Source organism: Convolutriloba macropyga, chromosome 8, assembly GCF_964194025.1.
Source record: "Convolutriloba macropyga chromosome 8, txConMacr16.3, whole genome shotgun sequence".
NCBI classification, from domain to species: Eukaryota; Metazoa; Xenacoelomorpha; order Acoela; family Convolutidae; genus Convolutriloba; species Convolutriloba macropyga.
The window spans coordinates 49962890-49979730 of NC_134475.1; the positions used below are offsets into that span (position 1 = coordinate 49962890).

A 16841-nucleotide genomic window follows, 5' to 3' on the forward strand; every position below is an offset into this window, starting at 1 on the left:
CGTTCGAGAGCAATTCTTTTGACGTTTAGTCGGTTATGTTTCTCTATTCGAGTAATATCTGAAGAACATATTGAGCTTATTGATTGTTATGTTCAAGTTTGAAAAAGTTATGTTCAAGATTGAGTGAAAGGATTAGCACAGATGCAACATTCTGGCTTTCAAACTTGAACATTGCAATCTATGAGAGCAATAGATTGGTCAGAAATTACTTGAAAGTCGAATTTAAAGTAATTATGCATTTAAAAAGGCCTTTTTTCATTTTCCTCGAACAAATTTTGGACTCATTTGCACCCTGTTAATGTACATCTAATTGAGGCTGGAACAGTGTCTTTTTGTGAAGTATATGGAGTTTTCTCAGCTGGTACTGAAGTTTTTTGTATTTTTCTAAGTCGAGAGACAGATTTATCCACTCTGGTTCCAAAATGCGAAAAATATCCGAGACTGTCAGCCTCGCAACTGCTATTATTTGGGCGCTCTCCTTTTTTAAATTCGCTTTACTTTCAATCACGTTTTTCGTTTTACATAAATCACGACTTTCACGCTTGACTTCTGACTTACCTCACTCACTGTTTCCACTGAATGAATTTTAAATTCTTTCACGCATTGAATTACACAATGTGGTGAATTCTGTCAAAATCAAATGAGCAGAAACAGAAGAAACGGGATAAACCCATAAAGCCCGGTCGTTAAGTCATTGAGGATTAGGTTATCCAAGTTTATTAGTGTGTTTGCTAACTGACATTGGTATTATGCTTATTAGCTTTCACTTTAGAAGCTGAATTAAGTATAATTTGGAATCTAACTGAAACTGCACGCCAAGTTAGATTATTTGACACGGAAAAAAAACAGAAAAAAATTGGTCAATTTCTGTCTTCATTTTCCTTTTTCTGTTTCAATCCCGATGTGCATCAATCGCGTCCCGATGTCCCCAAGATTTTCCGGCTATGTTCTGATGTTCTTTTTAAATCAAATTACGAGATCCTCTTTTAAAGGTGACAAGGGTTTTGGATCTCGAATTGGAATCACTGCAAATAATGAAGTATATAGCTAAATTCATGTATTTTGACTGTTGACCCTCCTGACATGTTATCTAAGAATACGAAATTCGAGTTACTTATTAACGTTTTAAGAATTGAGTTTTTTGCAAACCCAGATTTTGATCCGTACACGAGCAATTCAATTCTGATGCAGGTGTCAAGTAAACCAAGGAATTCAACCAAGCTACATCTTTGTCACAGTTCCAAGAAAGCGTACATAATAAAGAGGCCATGGGTACACATGTTCTTCCAAGTGAGCAGGTATGGTGGAGAAGAGTTGCTGTTTCTCCTCATCTTTCCTTTCATCATGTGGTGTCTGGATCTGTGGATTCTAAGACGAGTCAGGTACTCAAAATGATTGAGCATTTTTTCACTAAGTTTTACTTGCTGTAAAGCCGTTGCGGAACTTTTTCATCATAAAAAGAGGGGAATTGTAGACACTAGGAATAGTTGCTCAAAGTTCTGCGAGAGAAGCAATCAGAATGTGAATTTTCAATTGTATTCAATGCATTCGAGTAATTTTCTGCGCTTTTCATGGTTTTTTTCAAATTTTATCTGTGCCTGTACGCAGGTGTGACGCAGCTCCTCTGTGCTGGTGCATATCTTGTTAAAAATTATTACTCAAGTAAGTCAAATCTATCATCCATTTCGTTATTATTTCAAACGAAACAACCTCAAACTTTTTAATAATTCCATCTTCATTGCAATCTGGTGGGAAATGAAGGTGAACTGGGTCTTTTCTACATGGTACCATCATTATGACGCAACCATTCTATCATAATATATAAGGACACTTAAATATAAATAATCCCTTCTCATATATGCGATTGTTCTCGTTGTACAGAATTTGTTATCACCAAGATTCAAAATTGGCCTATTGAGCCGATTTGAGTAAAATTTAATTACACTCCGCTCTCTTTGCTTGCTATTGATTAGCCGCTGATTTGTTGCAATTTAATACATGCTTGTATGAATGTTCAATTTCAGCTTCATGTTTGCATTCTGCATGTTTGTGTGCACGGCTGCAAAAGACTTGATTGCAAAGGGTAGACCTCTGTCTCCGCCTGTTCTGCGACTGGAGAAGAGATCAGCTGACGAATTCGGACTACCCTCTACACATGCAGTTGCAATCACTTCAACTCTCATTCCGTTACTCACCCACACTGCAGAGAGATACCTGGTTAGTAATCATCACTCCACTAATGTCGCGTTATAGTCGATCTATTTTGCAATAGATGAAACGTGAAATAAAATTGAAGCAATTGTAACAAAAGCTATTTCGATCAAAAACTGAACAGCCGCACTCTTTGGTTGAAATTGAAACCTTAGTTAATGTCAAAGGGAGGCACAGCAGTAGAAGTAAATGCTATGTTAGTGCTTTGTTTGCAAACGGAGCAAAATAGAAGATATTTCTATCATCGTTCAAGAAAAAAAAGCGAATGGAAAAAATTTGGATAATTGCAAATTAAGCTCGGAGCAATAGGCTTCTGGGCTGAGCGTTGGCGCTATCCGGCTGACTGCGGGATTGCATCTATTTTTCGGGTAGAAGGCAAAATCAGAATGCAATCAAAATGTCGAGTTTTTTCTTTTTCTGTTTCAATTCCGATGTGCATCAAGCGCGTCAACGGCGGCAATTTGCCGGCTATGTTTTGTTTTAATGAGTTCAAATGGAATTCCTTGTTCTGTTTTAAAGATTTTTGATGAGGAACTGGTCAATTTTTTCCTGGTGTCTGGGTTTTCCATGCCTGGGAACTGCTGAGGTGTTAGAAATGACAAGTGAAGTAATTTAAAAGGTGCAGTCTACATTTGGATGCACTTGGCTTGACTGAGGGAACTAAAAGGCAAGGTATCTTGTCTGCAGTCCCGGGAATCGCTACAAGCTATATGCTGGCTTTTACTTCGAATTACTTCAGTTCCCATCTAGACAAATATTGCAAACAGATTCTGCTATAATTGTGCTCAGGATTTTCTCTCCATGTCATTATTTTTTTTTGCATTTTTGAGCTACTTAGGCATTCAAGCCTCGTTTGCGCGGTTAATTTTATGTCAATGTTTTGTTCTATTATTAATTTCTGTCAAACGAGGTTTTTCGTGATTGGTGCTGTGGGTCTTTTTATGCAATCCTTCACTTATCCTTCATTTTTCGTCAGACGCTTAATTTTTTCGAATGCAAACTGCTGTTACTGAACTTGAGTACGCTGACGTCTTATCGGACATCGTCCTCAATAACTACCTGTGATGTTTAATTTTGATCAGACGATCACTGTAGCTCTTCAGCTGAAATTACAGCTGTTGTCCTTTCTTCAACAGACTAATTTTGCAGCCGTAAGTTAGAACCCAGTGTGTTTGGTCCTTGAAGCATTTCTGTATTTATAATAGTGCTTCATTGTGCTCATAATTGTGTTTAGATGGATTGGCCGAGTTGGATTGTTTCATGCATGTGGATGATGGTGCTCGTGACAGTTGTGTGTGTGTGCCTCAGTCGAGTCTACAACGGCATGCACTCTTTCCTAGTAAGTGAAACACGCACACAGCACATCACATGAGGGGTGAACTATAATAAAAGCGTGTATGCTAAGAATTGTTCCTAAACACTGATTCGATTATGAATGTCGCACGGTTGTTATTATTATCGTCAAAAAAGTTATAAAACTCTTTGGCGAAGCCGGTTTGTTAATTAACCCCGAGAAGGTGATATAACTATATCATAATAGTTTTGATCACCTCTCGTAGCTATGACAACTGTTGCATCTTTTATGCCAATAGTGGAGATAAAACTGGCGGTCCAATCACGAAACATTGTTCTGTCGCTGCTGGTTTTTTTTCAATTGGGTCTTTACATGTCATTACATGCATAAGTGAACTGTTTAGTTGCTCTTGAACGAAATTCATAGCAATTATTGTAAACGTGTTGGTCTTTTTTATGCAAATTTTTTGCTTGACCATTTTGCCCTTTTCTTCTAGAACATTCTTTGACTTCTCAAGTGACTTTTTCACGCTTTCGTTCTTCATTTTTGAGTGATCTATATTGCTTTCACTCCGCAGTAAAGCTTGTTGCTATAAAATCGGTTGCAGCACAGCAAATATCAGGGTATGGTAGCCGAGTGGTTAGTGCAAGTGGTTTATGTCGGTTTATGTTTTTTTCTGCATGTATGAATAACCAACATTGATATTGTTAGGCTGTTATCAAATAAAAATGTATTCAGCCAATTTACGGTTCTTTGGATTTTTTCAAAAACATGTATCTTGAGCTTCAAATATCAATAATGCACAAATTAGAAAATATTTTACGATCTTGGCGAAAAAAAGGTTAAAAAAAGCTTGACATACTCAAAATTATGTAAAGCTGTTGTGCCTATGCGTCAAAAAGTTGTATATAGCTGCCAAGCTGTAAGCTGAGCGTAGCTATATTGCGGTGATCTTGGTTTTTGTTTCGTCGCCTGACGCTCTTTTTGGTTTTATATTTTTTCATACCGCAAGCTTGAAAAGAGCAATTGTTGATCTTTTCAGGCAGCTATTTCACTGCTCTTTTGCTACTTTTATATGCGTGACGTCATTTCTTGAACTAATTTAATTGGCTTGGAGTTTCAGGCTAAATTGTGTGATAAATGTTTTGATCATAACTAACTTTGCTTGCTCTATAAATGACTTCAATTTTTAAGGTCAATTGAAATCACTAGATCACTCTAACCCCTTTAAAGTTTAATATAGGACTCCTATAAAATGATCAAAATGACCGTGTCATAAAAGCATGATGACCAAAATAAAAACGAATTCAAATTTTTTTAAAAGAACTTTTCATTTTGAAAACGTTTCGTCTTTAAAAATGTTGGTAACTGAATCAATTCAATTCGTAAATCACATCACGTAATTCTGATTTGCAGCTGTTACGGCAATCTGCCGGCTATGTTTCATGCTGCTTCAAGGTCTGGCTTTTGTACAGTCTAGATAGGGGATACAGGAGGCTTGATAGTAAACATTGGAGAAAGCAATAAAAGTGGAAACAATGAACAGTTTCGTACCAATGGACTTTTTTTACTTTCACACTTTTTGATACGTTTCAAAAGATCAATAGGACGTTGATATCTGAAGTTAAAATTGTAGTCCGTTTCTTCGAGATTTCTTATTGCGCTGATGTTTTATGAATATCAAAGTCCTAATTTTACTTCCGAAACTTTGCAACACTTAGCATGTTCAGTTGCTCCCGTAGAGAAGCAATTATTGTAAACGTGTGTCTTTTTTATGCAAAATTTTTGCTTGACCGTTTTGACTTTTCGAGTGACTTTACCCACTTGACATTTTGCGTTTTGCGTGATCTAAAATTCCCTCTCAATCACAATTTCAAGCAGCTGAACTCAATTGGCGGAAATTTAATACTCTAAGAAATGAAAAGTGTGACGAAACTGGTGCCATTTTCACTTAAAATCTTAATGGTGGTATATATTAACCTCTAATGTGGTTATTTGAAGCCCAATATTGAACTTCTTAGTCCCATTTAGCCCCCCCCCCCACCCGACTGAAGCAGGTTGCAATTGATTAGAGCTCCCACTAGTCGTTCGAGAGCAATTTTTCCGACGTTTAGTCGGTTATTTTTGTATTTCCAGTTATGTCCAAAAACTACAATGTATCCGAAAAATATTTTGTTTCTTAAAATCTTTAGTTGCAAAATAATATCACGCGGACAATTGGGAAGCAAACTATCTGGAAGCTGTGAAGTTAGAAGTGATCACTTTTGTAAAAATCCAGAAAATTGACAATTGTTAAGCATAAATTAGAAGTTGGACCTCAACCTACTAATTGGAGCTCAACCTATTAATAAAATAAATTGATTGCGCTCCTTTTAGGCCGAATCATTATTGGATTTATGCTGTTTAGAATAGTGCTCAGGTGTACATAGCTCCTTTCATGGTGAGACGTTGTTTTACTACTTGTATGTTGCAGGATGTGATCTGTGGCCTGTTGGCGTCAATTGTGATCATGTGTTTCACTCCCATCACTAAATTGGATCTCCTCATTGACTCCTACCTCACTGCAGAACACTCATTTCAGGTGCCTCTCATTCTCGCACTCGGAGGGCTCCTCTTCTCATGGAGCTACCCCAAGGTATCTACCACATTTATATAACACATACAGTGCTCCTGATATTGTTATTTCTTGAACGACAATCCATCACTTTAGAATTTGGAATTGACAAACTATTATTGACGACAATTGGCGGTTAATTTGAGAGTAATACCACCTCTAGATGACCTATCATTGCCACAAATGAACCGCCCTTTTTGGGTACAGTATTTTGAAAAATCGGTGTTTGAAACTAAGTCTGGAGCATACGCTTGTTCAGTCTTACTGTCTTTTCATAACATGATTGAGGCAAAGTCTTGGTGAAAGTGTGGACGGATCTTTTGAAACAGCCTGCTGAGAGAGCAGAAAAAGGAGCCAATTGATCAAAGGACATTTCGGTCTGCTTGGGTATTTTCACAGGCGAAATTCGTCTCCATAGTTTTGGATAGCTACACGTTTAGTCAGGGTAATCGTAATATTCGGTTGTCAATTAAAAGGAGGGATAATAAGAGTGGTCTGATGAGTCGTGGTTAAAATTTTTATCTAAACAGGGTTTGATTTATCATTTCAAATCTTGCCATCTCAGTATATTTATTATATATTGGGTCAATCGGTCTAATCATACTAGATGTTTTCTTCCATTTTCTCTGCAGCCAAGTTTATGGTGAACACCAGCAGGTTCATTCATATCTTCGCATCAAGCATATCTTCAGCGCAGTTTACTTCTGCTTGAAGTTGCAGCTTTGGCTATTATTAGTTTCTTTGTTCAGATGAAGAGATGGAATACAGGTCGCGGAGACAGCATTCTTCTAGTAGGGATGCACATGGGTTATCTGATTGGCTCGTGGTTCAACCAATCAGAGTACAGCATTGCCTTGATGGGACTGTTCTCTGCTCGAGTACACAATCATTCACTGCCTGTGTCTAGCAATGCTACGACAGTCCTGTACAGAATGGCAGTGGGACTACCACTTGTCTTCATAATTCGTCTTGCAATACGAATGATGGTGTTGAACGTCATCTTTTTGATAGCCAGAGAAGATACAAGCAACGCAGAGGCAATCAAGAAACCCAATATTGAACTGTTTCACAAGTACTTCTCCTATCTCCTTTTAGGCTTTACTGGGGTTGCTCTAGTTCCGGTATTTGCTTCCCTGGGTTTATAAAGATGTACATATGCTTTAAAACGCTTCTAATCAGATCTAGCCCTTGAAGCATTTGCTCAGCACTTACCCGACAGAATTAATTTAATTAACTTTTCTTTGGTGCCCTAGAATTATCAATTTACCCGTCAGTTTTCCAAACTTGACACTACTGTATATTTGAATCAATCAATTGAAACAAAGTCTATCCTTTATATTTTTCAATAAAGTTTTACGAAAGTGACTTTTACCAAAGATATCATAATTAGGTTTGGTAGGTTGATAATTTACCCCAAAATTAGAGCAATAGATTTTGCTTAACCTGTAGAATTATATGGCTTGAAAACTAGACAACTCTAAATAAAGGAGCTTATGAACTCTAACTCGAAGCAAATGAAAAATAAGATTTTCAAAGAGATCTGTTGTTGTTTTTCAATTATTTTTGTGTGCTCAAGTGGATGCAAAAAGTGTGCTTAAGCTGAACGTCAGTTATGTTGACGATGAAATGAAAGCCTAGCAGATCGATCATCTTTCTAGTGATTATTTACGAATCTGGATTAATTGTGGTTTCCCCTCTTAGCAGAATATTTTTTTTAAGAATGGTGTTGGTCAGGACATTGACTGTAATGCCCTTAGGCGCGAGGGGTGAGAAACACAAGAACTGTTATCAACAAAACTTTCAACTGAATAATCAGTTTCCTGAAAAGTGTTGAAGATATTGAATTGTTTTTAATTGCTCTCGAACGAATTTTGCAGCTATTATTGTAAACGTGTTGGTCTTTTTTACCTTTTTAATGCAAAATTTCTGCTTGACCGTTTTTATCTTTTTAGAGTTTTCATTGCGCCTTTCACTTTTTGCGTGATCGAAATTTCTCATTCAGAATTTTACGCAGCTCAATCCAAATGGTCTAGAATGTAAGTGTGACATTATTATGTGAGCTTAAGTGTCAAAAGATGGTAACTTAATTGTTATAGCTGCGAAGCTGTAAGCTGAGCGAAGCTATATTGCGGTGCTCTTGGTTTTTTTACGACTCGAAGAGGAGTATTGGTTTTATTAAGGTTTTTTTTTTACCGGAAGTACTATTCGTTCAGACGATGTTTTGACCTAAAAGCGAAAGCGAGTAAAATTGCAGTGTGAACTAATTTTTTCTGAGCGAGAGAAGTTTTTTGATCATGCGCTGCGTTTAGTGAATGACTTTTTGACATTGAAAAGTAGTTTTTGACTGAATGGCACATATAGATAACCGTTTTAGCCGTTTTTTCGTCTAAGTGGCCTAGTTTTTTTGCTTGTAATTTGCTTTTTTGTAGAAATAATTTTTAATCGATGCTATGTTGAAATGTAAACCCCGGAAATTGATAGCACAGTATTTTGCATAGCCTGAAATTGTGTTTCAAATGCGAAATTGGCACATATTTCTTGGTTTTTTAGTTATTTTTTGGCTTTTGTTCTATTAATTTCTTCATTTTTGGATCTTTTAGCTGTTTTTTGTCAAAAATCAGTTAATATGGCAACTTCCCTTTGATAATTCATATGCTCAATGCCTCTTTCTACCTCGATGTAATTTTGTTTCATAAAATTGTACTTTTGCTAATCCGATTTTCGTAGTTTTTTGCTAATTTTTTTCAGTTTTTTGTATGTTTTGCTTTTAATTACTAGAAATAGTATTTTGGGGAACATGAGGGACTTTAATTTCGTTTCAATAAAAATTGAATCATTTTTTGGTGTTAAGTTTTTGAAAAAACAGATACATTTTTTTCATAAATGCAGTCTTAAATATTTTTTGACCACTTCTTTACAAATTGTTTCATTGTTTCCCATGTCTGAATTCTTGCTTTTTCTTGTTTTATTATCTTCAGCAAGTTGGATTTTTGTCTCGAATGACTCGTTGTCTTTTCTATGTCTCCAATGCTGATCAATGAAATGTACTCGTTTTTTTTTGATTTTTTTAAATTTGATTTTTAACTTTCAAACATCAAGAATTGGTCTTTTTGTTACGGTGTTCCTAACATTGTGTCCATATTCTTCACATTCTTGTTTGTATCATTCTATTTTTGTCCTGACACCTACTTTTATATTGTTATATTGATTTTTTCAGTTGTTAAAAAATTGAATGAATTCAGCTTTTTCTTGGTTTCTTCGGTTTGCATTTGATTTAATTCAAAATAAGGCAGTACTGGGAGTTTGCTAGAAAGTCTTTTCCAACATTTCTTCTTATTACTACTATTCATTGCAATTTTCTTCCGGGCTCGGTATTGTTTTTAGACGATTTTTTGCCTTTGAATATTATTCTGTTGCTTTTGTTTTTCTATGATTAATTTAATTTTTGAATTAGTATGAAATCATGTTGTCTAGCATATATACAACAAGGAAGAATTATGTATTATTTTTGTCTTAATTGCCGTGATTACAAATCTAATTGTAGTGGTTCTCTGATTCTTAAGTTTGAGCACTCTTTTTTGAATAGTTTTGACTTTCCTGTCTTTTTTGAAAAGCTTTTATCTGCCGTTTGCTTTTGCGATCTTTTTGAGATTAGAATCAATAATTATCTGAGGGCAATTGATGGCCCTGTTAGTTTTGTCAGACTATCAGTTTTTTAACCATCCTAAAAATTTCAGACTTTTTTAACGTTACCAAACTTTTTCAATAATAAAATTTTGCTGCATTTTCTTTCTCTTGGTGACAGTGGTTTAAGTTTCACCGATTTTTAGATCAGACCCGGGGAGGTAATGAGTTAATGGTTTAATACAAAAGGTAATGGCTTCAGCTTTTTGTGAAGTTTTGGTGCTTCGAGTCGCTTCCGGAATTCTTCCGGCTATGTTTTTTGTTTCGTCGTCTGACGCTCTTTTTTCGTTTTACATTTGTTCACTCAGCAAAGCTGAAAAAGTCAAATTTTCTGAATGACTTCTTCTTCTCACTAACGGAATTTGCGCGCGTGACGTCATTTCTCACTCGCTTTAGTTAAAGTTTTTCGGTTATTTGCGTGATTAGATTTTGATTATACGTGACTTACCTCACTCAATAAAATGACTTTTGCACTTTAAAACTTAAGTTTAATTTGAATTTGTTTAAGGTCAAAGGAACTCATATGTGCAGTAAAGTTCCCTAATAAGAAGCTTCTGTGGAATGAATTTTAACACGCTTTATTAATTTATCGCTGAATGTTTTTTACCTAGTTTTTTTGAGCGGCGTTTTTTTCAATTTAGATCTGTATATCTTTCTATCTCTATTATATGGCACGCAGGTCTATTCTTTCGCAGCTATTCCGGCAATCTGCCGGCTATGATTAAAAATGCTATTTTTCCCCTGCGTGAAAGTCCTCATTTAATCATTTTACATGCAGAATTACTATGACAGTGCGAAAATTTGGTTGGCTGAAAATGTGATAAACTATTTATACTGCTCACTATTCATGCCTGCTGGTTGCAGTTCAGTTAATTCAATAAGCTTGAACAGAAATCTTTGAGTAGAAAACAGAACGCTTACATCAGACTTGCACTTGGAAGAGCACTGAGCAAAAACCGCATTAAGATAACCTTTATTGGAAAGGCAAATGTACCGATAGCTCTTTCTTCTAATAGCTTGTCACAGAGCCGGCAGAGCATCGTATAAAAGACGGAACAATGAAGCGAAAGGAGGGCTATCATAATTAATTGCTCTCTAATGAAGTTTGAAGCAATTATCGTAAACGAGTCGGTCTTTGTTAGGTTAAATTTTTGCTTGATCGTTCCTGTGCGTTTGTCCTAGAGCATTCTTCGATTTCTTGAATGACTTTTTTTTCACTTCAGTTCTTCTGTTTTGAGTGATCTCCGTTGCTCTCGTTCTGTCAGAGCAATTGTAGACCTGCGGGTAAAATGTCACGCTGCCAGCCTAGAGGTCCGTGGTTCCAACCCCTGTGAGGTCATTTTTCTTACCCATGATACTTTTTTAAGCTACAAAATCCTCAATTAAACTGCCACGCCTGTCGATTGAGAGCAATTCATTCGACTTAAGTCTGTCTGTTTAAATTGATTTACATTTGGTTATTAATAGCCGCACAACGATAGGTGGGGTTGTTATTGGCCTTCTCTTGGTTTATTTACAATTCAAAGAATTTGAATTGTATTAGGGCGCTGTCTTTTTTACGACTCAAAGAGGAGTATTGGAGAAGTCCTTTTTCTAATCAATTTTATTGGAGCGAATTTTGAAGCGGGGAATGAAGCTGGAAATGAGCGTGAAATAACTTGGAGTGATTTTGTTGCTGAACAAAATGAAGAGTGAAGCTGGAAATGAGCGTGAAATAACTTGGAGTGATTTTGTTGCTGAACAAAATGAAGAGTGGAGCGAAAAAAATGGTTTTTTGTTCATATCGCTGTGTGAGGTGTGAAAAAAAAATTCTGTAAGCGAGCGAAAATTTTGTTCACGTGCGGCATTTTAAAGCAGTTTTTCTCAATTTTTTTGTTGGTTAAGAGGTTTGGTTATGATTTTCTTTTAATTTTTGACTGGGTTTGTTAGTGGTTTGAAGGTTTTTGAAAATGTTTATGAATTTTATTTTAATTCGGTTGTTTTTCATGTATTTTGCTGATTTTTGGGCTAATTTTTACAATTTTTTTACTATTGTTTTGTTTTACTGACACATCTGGATACCCTATTGGCTGAAAACAATTTTTGTTTGGATTTACGTGCTTTTATAAAATTTAAAAAAATATATTTTTCAGTATTTTGGACAAAGTTGTTTGTAAGAGCTTAATTTTTCATGATTTAGCTCCAAGTATTTTTTAAAAATCTCATAAGTGGTTTTAGTAGGTACTAGTTGTGCAGATGAAGTAATTGTGGCTCTGATAGTTGTTTCGGGGTCTCTATGACAGAATTTGATCAGGTTTTGTTTCAAAAGAATTGATTTTTTTAAAAATTTTTTGTTTTATGATTTTATTTTAAGATAATCCTAGATTATTGGAGACACTGTTTTGTCTGATTAGTAGTTGGATGGCCTTTCAGTGGATTTCCGCTTCGAGTCGTTTCCGGAATTCTTTCGGCTATGTTATTTTAAGATCTGTTCAAACATTTTCATGATCTGTTCACACATTAGTGATTTTGGTCACGCGGAAACAGGAAGGGGAGCGAAAAAGCGAGTGGTTTTGCGGCGTGAATTTTTTGTCAATCTAATTTTAAAGTAGAGTGAGAAAACGGTGTTTGAACAAAAGCTCGCTTTCTAGCTAGTGTTTTTTTTTGTTCACATGCGGCAATTTGACTATGATTTTTACTGTTTTTTCGATTTTTTTGGATCGAAATTTTTTTCTAAATGGTTTTCCCAATCCATTCGTAGTCCGTTCTAGGTCTAGTTTTCTTTTTAGTCAATGAAAATTTTGTGAATCGTACGTCAATTCTTGTCCTGCTATGTTTTTTTATTTCGTAATCACAATTTTTGTTACGACCATATGACGTCACAACCACTTCAAATCTGCTTTTTGTTCATTCGCTCATGCAATTTCAACTGAAGTGCGTGCGTGACGTCGTTTTTCGCTTTTAGTGAAGCGAGTTTTTTTGCTCATTTGCGTGATTAAGTTTTTAGTCACACTTGACTTACCTCACTCACAAAATTGACTTCCTCACTTCGAAATTGACTTTTATTTACTTTAATTCAAAGAGATAAGTAAGATCAAATGGGTGTGTGCAACTCTAAATGAAGGTTATTAGAGAGCAGCTAATAGAGGCAGCAAGAACTTACCCAGATTTTTAATCAAAATATAACATATCAGGCTTCAATGAAAAGACGAATTTTTTTGGTCTCTTTTTTACTGTTTTTTTTAGACTGCAGATCTACGAAGCTATTGCGGCTATTTTCTGGCAATCTGCCAGCTCTGTTTAAATTTGCAGGAGCTAGAGAGGCATTGAGGCACTTTTTTTCAATAAGGCACTATTTCTAGCTAAATTTTGGAGACAGAAAGTTCCAATCTGAAAGCCAGCAACTGGTGCTTAAAATTGGAAGCGATATTCAAGTCATTCCAATGAAAGAGACGGTCGAAAATGATGGCGTTGTTTCTATTTTGCCAACACATTTGCGCACGCCTGTCTTGCAGCATTCACGTTTTAATGACCTTGAAGTTGAGATGGAAAAGAATTTGCACTTGCTGATTAAAAATTTAGAAACTTTGAGATTTTCTCAATAGAACTGAAGTAATAAGCGGACGATAAAGTCGCTGCGGATGCGCCTCTCAACGGCATATCGGATCTTGTGAAGCTTTGGTTGTTGGAAATGAGATGATGCTGTTCAATTCAACCTGTGTCACGCGCTTCGAAATCCATAAATTTAGTGCAAAGTATTACATTTGCTTCTATAAATTACAAACACAGTAGACAATCGATCAACTAATAGCTTGTCTTCGAAAATAGGGCTCCAATATAACAAATTTTATCCCAACGGAACCTCGGAAGTAATGTGTATATGGTGGCCTCCGGGCCCCCGAGCCATGGAGACATATCCACATATTACTCAAATTTTCCATTTTTCATATTTACCTTATTTTGACTGATATTTACACAAAAATTTTTTTTCTTGTAATTTTTTACTTGATTTAGAAAAAATAATATAAAAAATAATTTAATATATGTTGTCATACAAATATTATAATAATATAATAATTTATTTTTTGTTCTCATACCAATATTATAATTCAACGAAGTTCTTTTGCAAATTCACTGATAGAACCTAAACTCACCATTACTATCTTTAATACCTTTATCATCAAATGGATCTATAGCTATTTTATATTGTTCTTTTGTTTCTAAATTATGCCTTTTGCTATCAATAGTATAATTAGTTACATATTTACTTTTACCTTCATATATAGCATTAGTATAATCTTCTAAATTAATTTGGTTTCTAATAGTAGCCTTAGTTATTCCTTTTAACTTTTTCTCTTCTTCTCGTTTAACAGTATTGTAACAATATGCTTTAGCTTTAAGGAAACAAGCTTCCATAATAGTATCATTAGGTATTTCATCTTTCATCTTACCTAATTCATTATTATGCAATATACCTTTTATCTTATTCATTTCTTTTTCTATAGTACTATCCAATGGAACATTTATGTTTATAAATATACTATCAGTATCTGTGTAATGATAACTACAATCTAACTCTTTCTCAAAGTAATCATATATGGCTTTATACATGAATAGTTTAGCTTTTTCTAATATAACAAATCCAATATAATTAAACTTATCTAATTTAACATTACCTCTTGTTTTATGTACAGCTACTAGATCATCATCAAACTCTACAGCATATTTAAAACTAATATTTTCTACTAATTTAATATATCTATCTACATCATTAACTAACTCTACATCTTGTCTATTATATACATTTTCTATTGTTTTTCCATAAAAGGCATTATTCATTAGTTTAAAGAATACTTTATTTCGTAATCACAATTTTTGTTACGACCATATGACGTCACAACCACTTCAAATCTGCTTTTTGTTCATTCGCTCATGCAATTTCAACTGAAGTGCGTGCGTGACGTCGTTTTTCGCTTTTAGTGAAGCGAGTTTTTTTGCTCATTTGCGTGATTAAGTTTTTAGTCACACTTGACTTACCTCACTCACAAAATTGACTTCCTCACTTCGAAATTGACTTTTATTTACTTTAATTCAAAGAGATAAGTAAGATCAAATGGGTGTGTGCAACTCTAAATGAAGGTTATTAGAGAGCAGCTAATAGAGGCAGCAAGAACTTACCCAGATTTTTAATCAAAATATAACATATCAGGCTTCAATGAAAAGACGAATTTTTTTGGTCTCTTTTTTACTGTTTTTTTTAGACTGCAGATCTACGAAGCTATTGCGGCTATTTTCTGGCAATCTGCCAGCTCTGTTTAAATTTGCAGGAGCTAGAGAGGCATTGAGGCACTTTTTTTCAATAAGGCACTATTTCTAGCTAAATTTTGGAGACAGAAAGTTCCAATCTGAAAGCCAGCAACTGGTGCTTAAAATTGGAAGCGATATTCAAGTCATTCCAATGAAAGAGACGGTCGAAAATGATGGCGTTGTTTCTATTTTGCCAACACATTTGCGCACGCCTGTCTTGCAGCATTCACGTTTTAATGACCTTGAAGTTGAGATGGAAAAGAATTTGCACTTGCTGATTAAAAATTTAGAAACTTTGAGATTTTCTCAATAGAACTGAAGTAATAAGCGGACGATAAAGTCGCTGCGGATGCGCCTCTCAACGGCATATCGGATCTTGTGAAGCTTTGGTTGTTGGAAATGAGATGATGCTGTTCAATTCAACCTGTGTCACGCGCTTCGAAATCCATAAATTTAGTGCAAAGTATTACATTTGCTTCTATAAATTACAAACACAGTAGACAATCGATCAACTAATAGCTTGTCTTCGAAAATAGGGCTCCAATATAACAAATTTTATCCCAACGGAACCTCGGAAGTAATGTGTATATGGTGGCCTCCGGGCCCCCGAGCCATGGAGACATATACACATATTACTCAAATTTTCCATTTTTTATATTTACCTTATTTTGACTGATATTTACACAAAAATTTTTTTTCTTGTAATTTTTTACTTGATTTAGAAAAAATAATATAAAAAATAATTTAATATATGTTGTCATACAAATATTATAATAATATAATAATTTATTTTTTGTTCTCATACCAATATTATAATTCAACGAAGTTCTTTTGCAAATTCACTGATAGAACCTAAACTCACCATTACTATCTTTAATACCTTTATCATCAAATGGATCTATAGCTATTTTATATTGTTCTTTTGTTTCTAAATTATGCCTTTTGCTATCAATAGTATAATTAGTTACATATTTACTTTTACCTTCATATATAGCATTAGTATAATCTTCTAAATTAATTTGGTTTCTAATAGTAGCCTTAGTTATTCCTTTTAACTTTTTCTCTTCTTCTCGTTTAACAGTATTGTAACAATATGCTTTAGCTTTAAGGAAACAAGCTTCCATAATAGTATCATTAGGTATTTCATCTTTCATCTTACCTAATTCATTATTATGCAATATACCTTTTATCTTATTCATTTCTTTTTCTATAGTACTATCCAATGGAACATTTATGTTTATAAATATACTATCAGTATCTGTGTAATGATAACTACAATCTAACTCTTTCTCAAAGTAATCATATATGGCTTTATACATGAATAGTTTAGCTTTTTCTAATATAACAAATCCAATATAATTAAACTTATCTAATTTAACATTACCTCTTGTTTTATGTACAGCTACTAGATCATCATCAAACTCTACAGCATATTTAAAACTAATATTTTCTACTAATTTAATATATCTATCTACATCATTAACTAACTCTACATCTTGTCTATTATATACATTTTCTATTGTTTTTCCATAAAAGGCATTATTCATTAGTTTAAAGAATACATTTCCAAATTTATCACCCTTAGCTTTAGCTTCTTTTCTTTTCTGAATATTGAACTCTATATAAGTTTTTAACCATTCACTCTTATTATATTCTAATTTTTGTTTAATTGTAATATCTTCCAATTTTAAACCATGATCTAAATACCAATCTAACATCTCTCCATCTATTACATAGTTTTCTTTATTTGTT

General features: G+C 34.4%; 2 protein-coding genes across 4 annotated transcripts in view; one reads left to right on the forward strand and one right to left on the reverse strand.

Moving 5' to 3' along the window:
• LOC142344796 (sphingosine-1-phosphate phosphatase 2-like) overlaps window positions 1-7484 on the forward strand; it is a 425673-nt gene extending 418189 nt beyond the window's left edge. For all 3 annotated transcript variants that reach the window (XM_075396743.1, XM_075396742.1, XM_075396744.1), the window contains exons 3-7: window positions 1192-1382; window positions 2025-2217; window positions 3446-3550; window positions 5979-6140; window positions 6869-7484. In XM_075396743.1, coding sequence (XP_075252858.1) covers window positions 1192-1382; window positions 2025-2217; window positions 3446-3550; window positions 5979-6140; window positions 6869-7264 — 1047 coding nt within the window. In that variant the 3' untranslated portion in view covers window positions 7265-7484. The remainder of the gene's footprint in view (window positions 1-1191; window positions 1383-2024; window positions 2218-3445; window positions 3551-5978; window positions 6141-6868) is intronic.
• The window catches only part of LOC142344795 (putative lysosomal cobalamin transporter), a 358318-nt gene that overhangs the window by 276516 nt on the left and 64961 nt on the right, over window positions 1-16841 (reverse strand). The gene's annotated exons all lie outside the window — the stretch shown is intronic.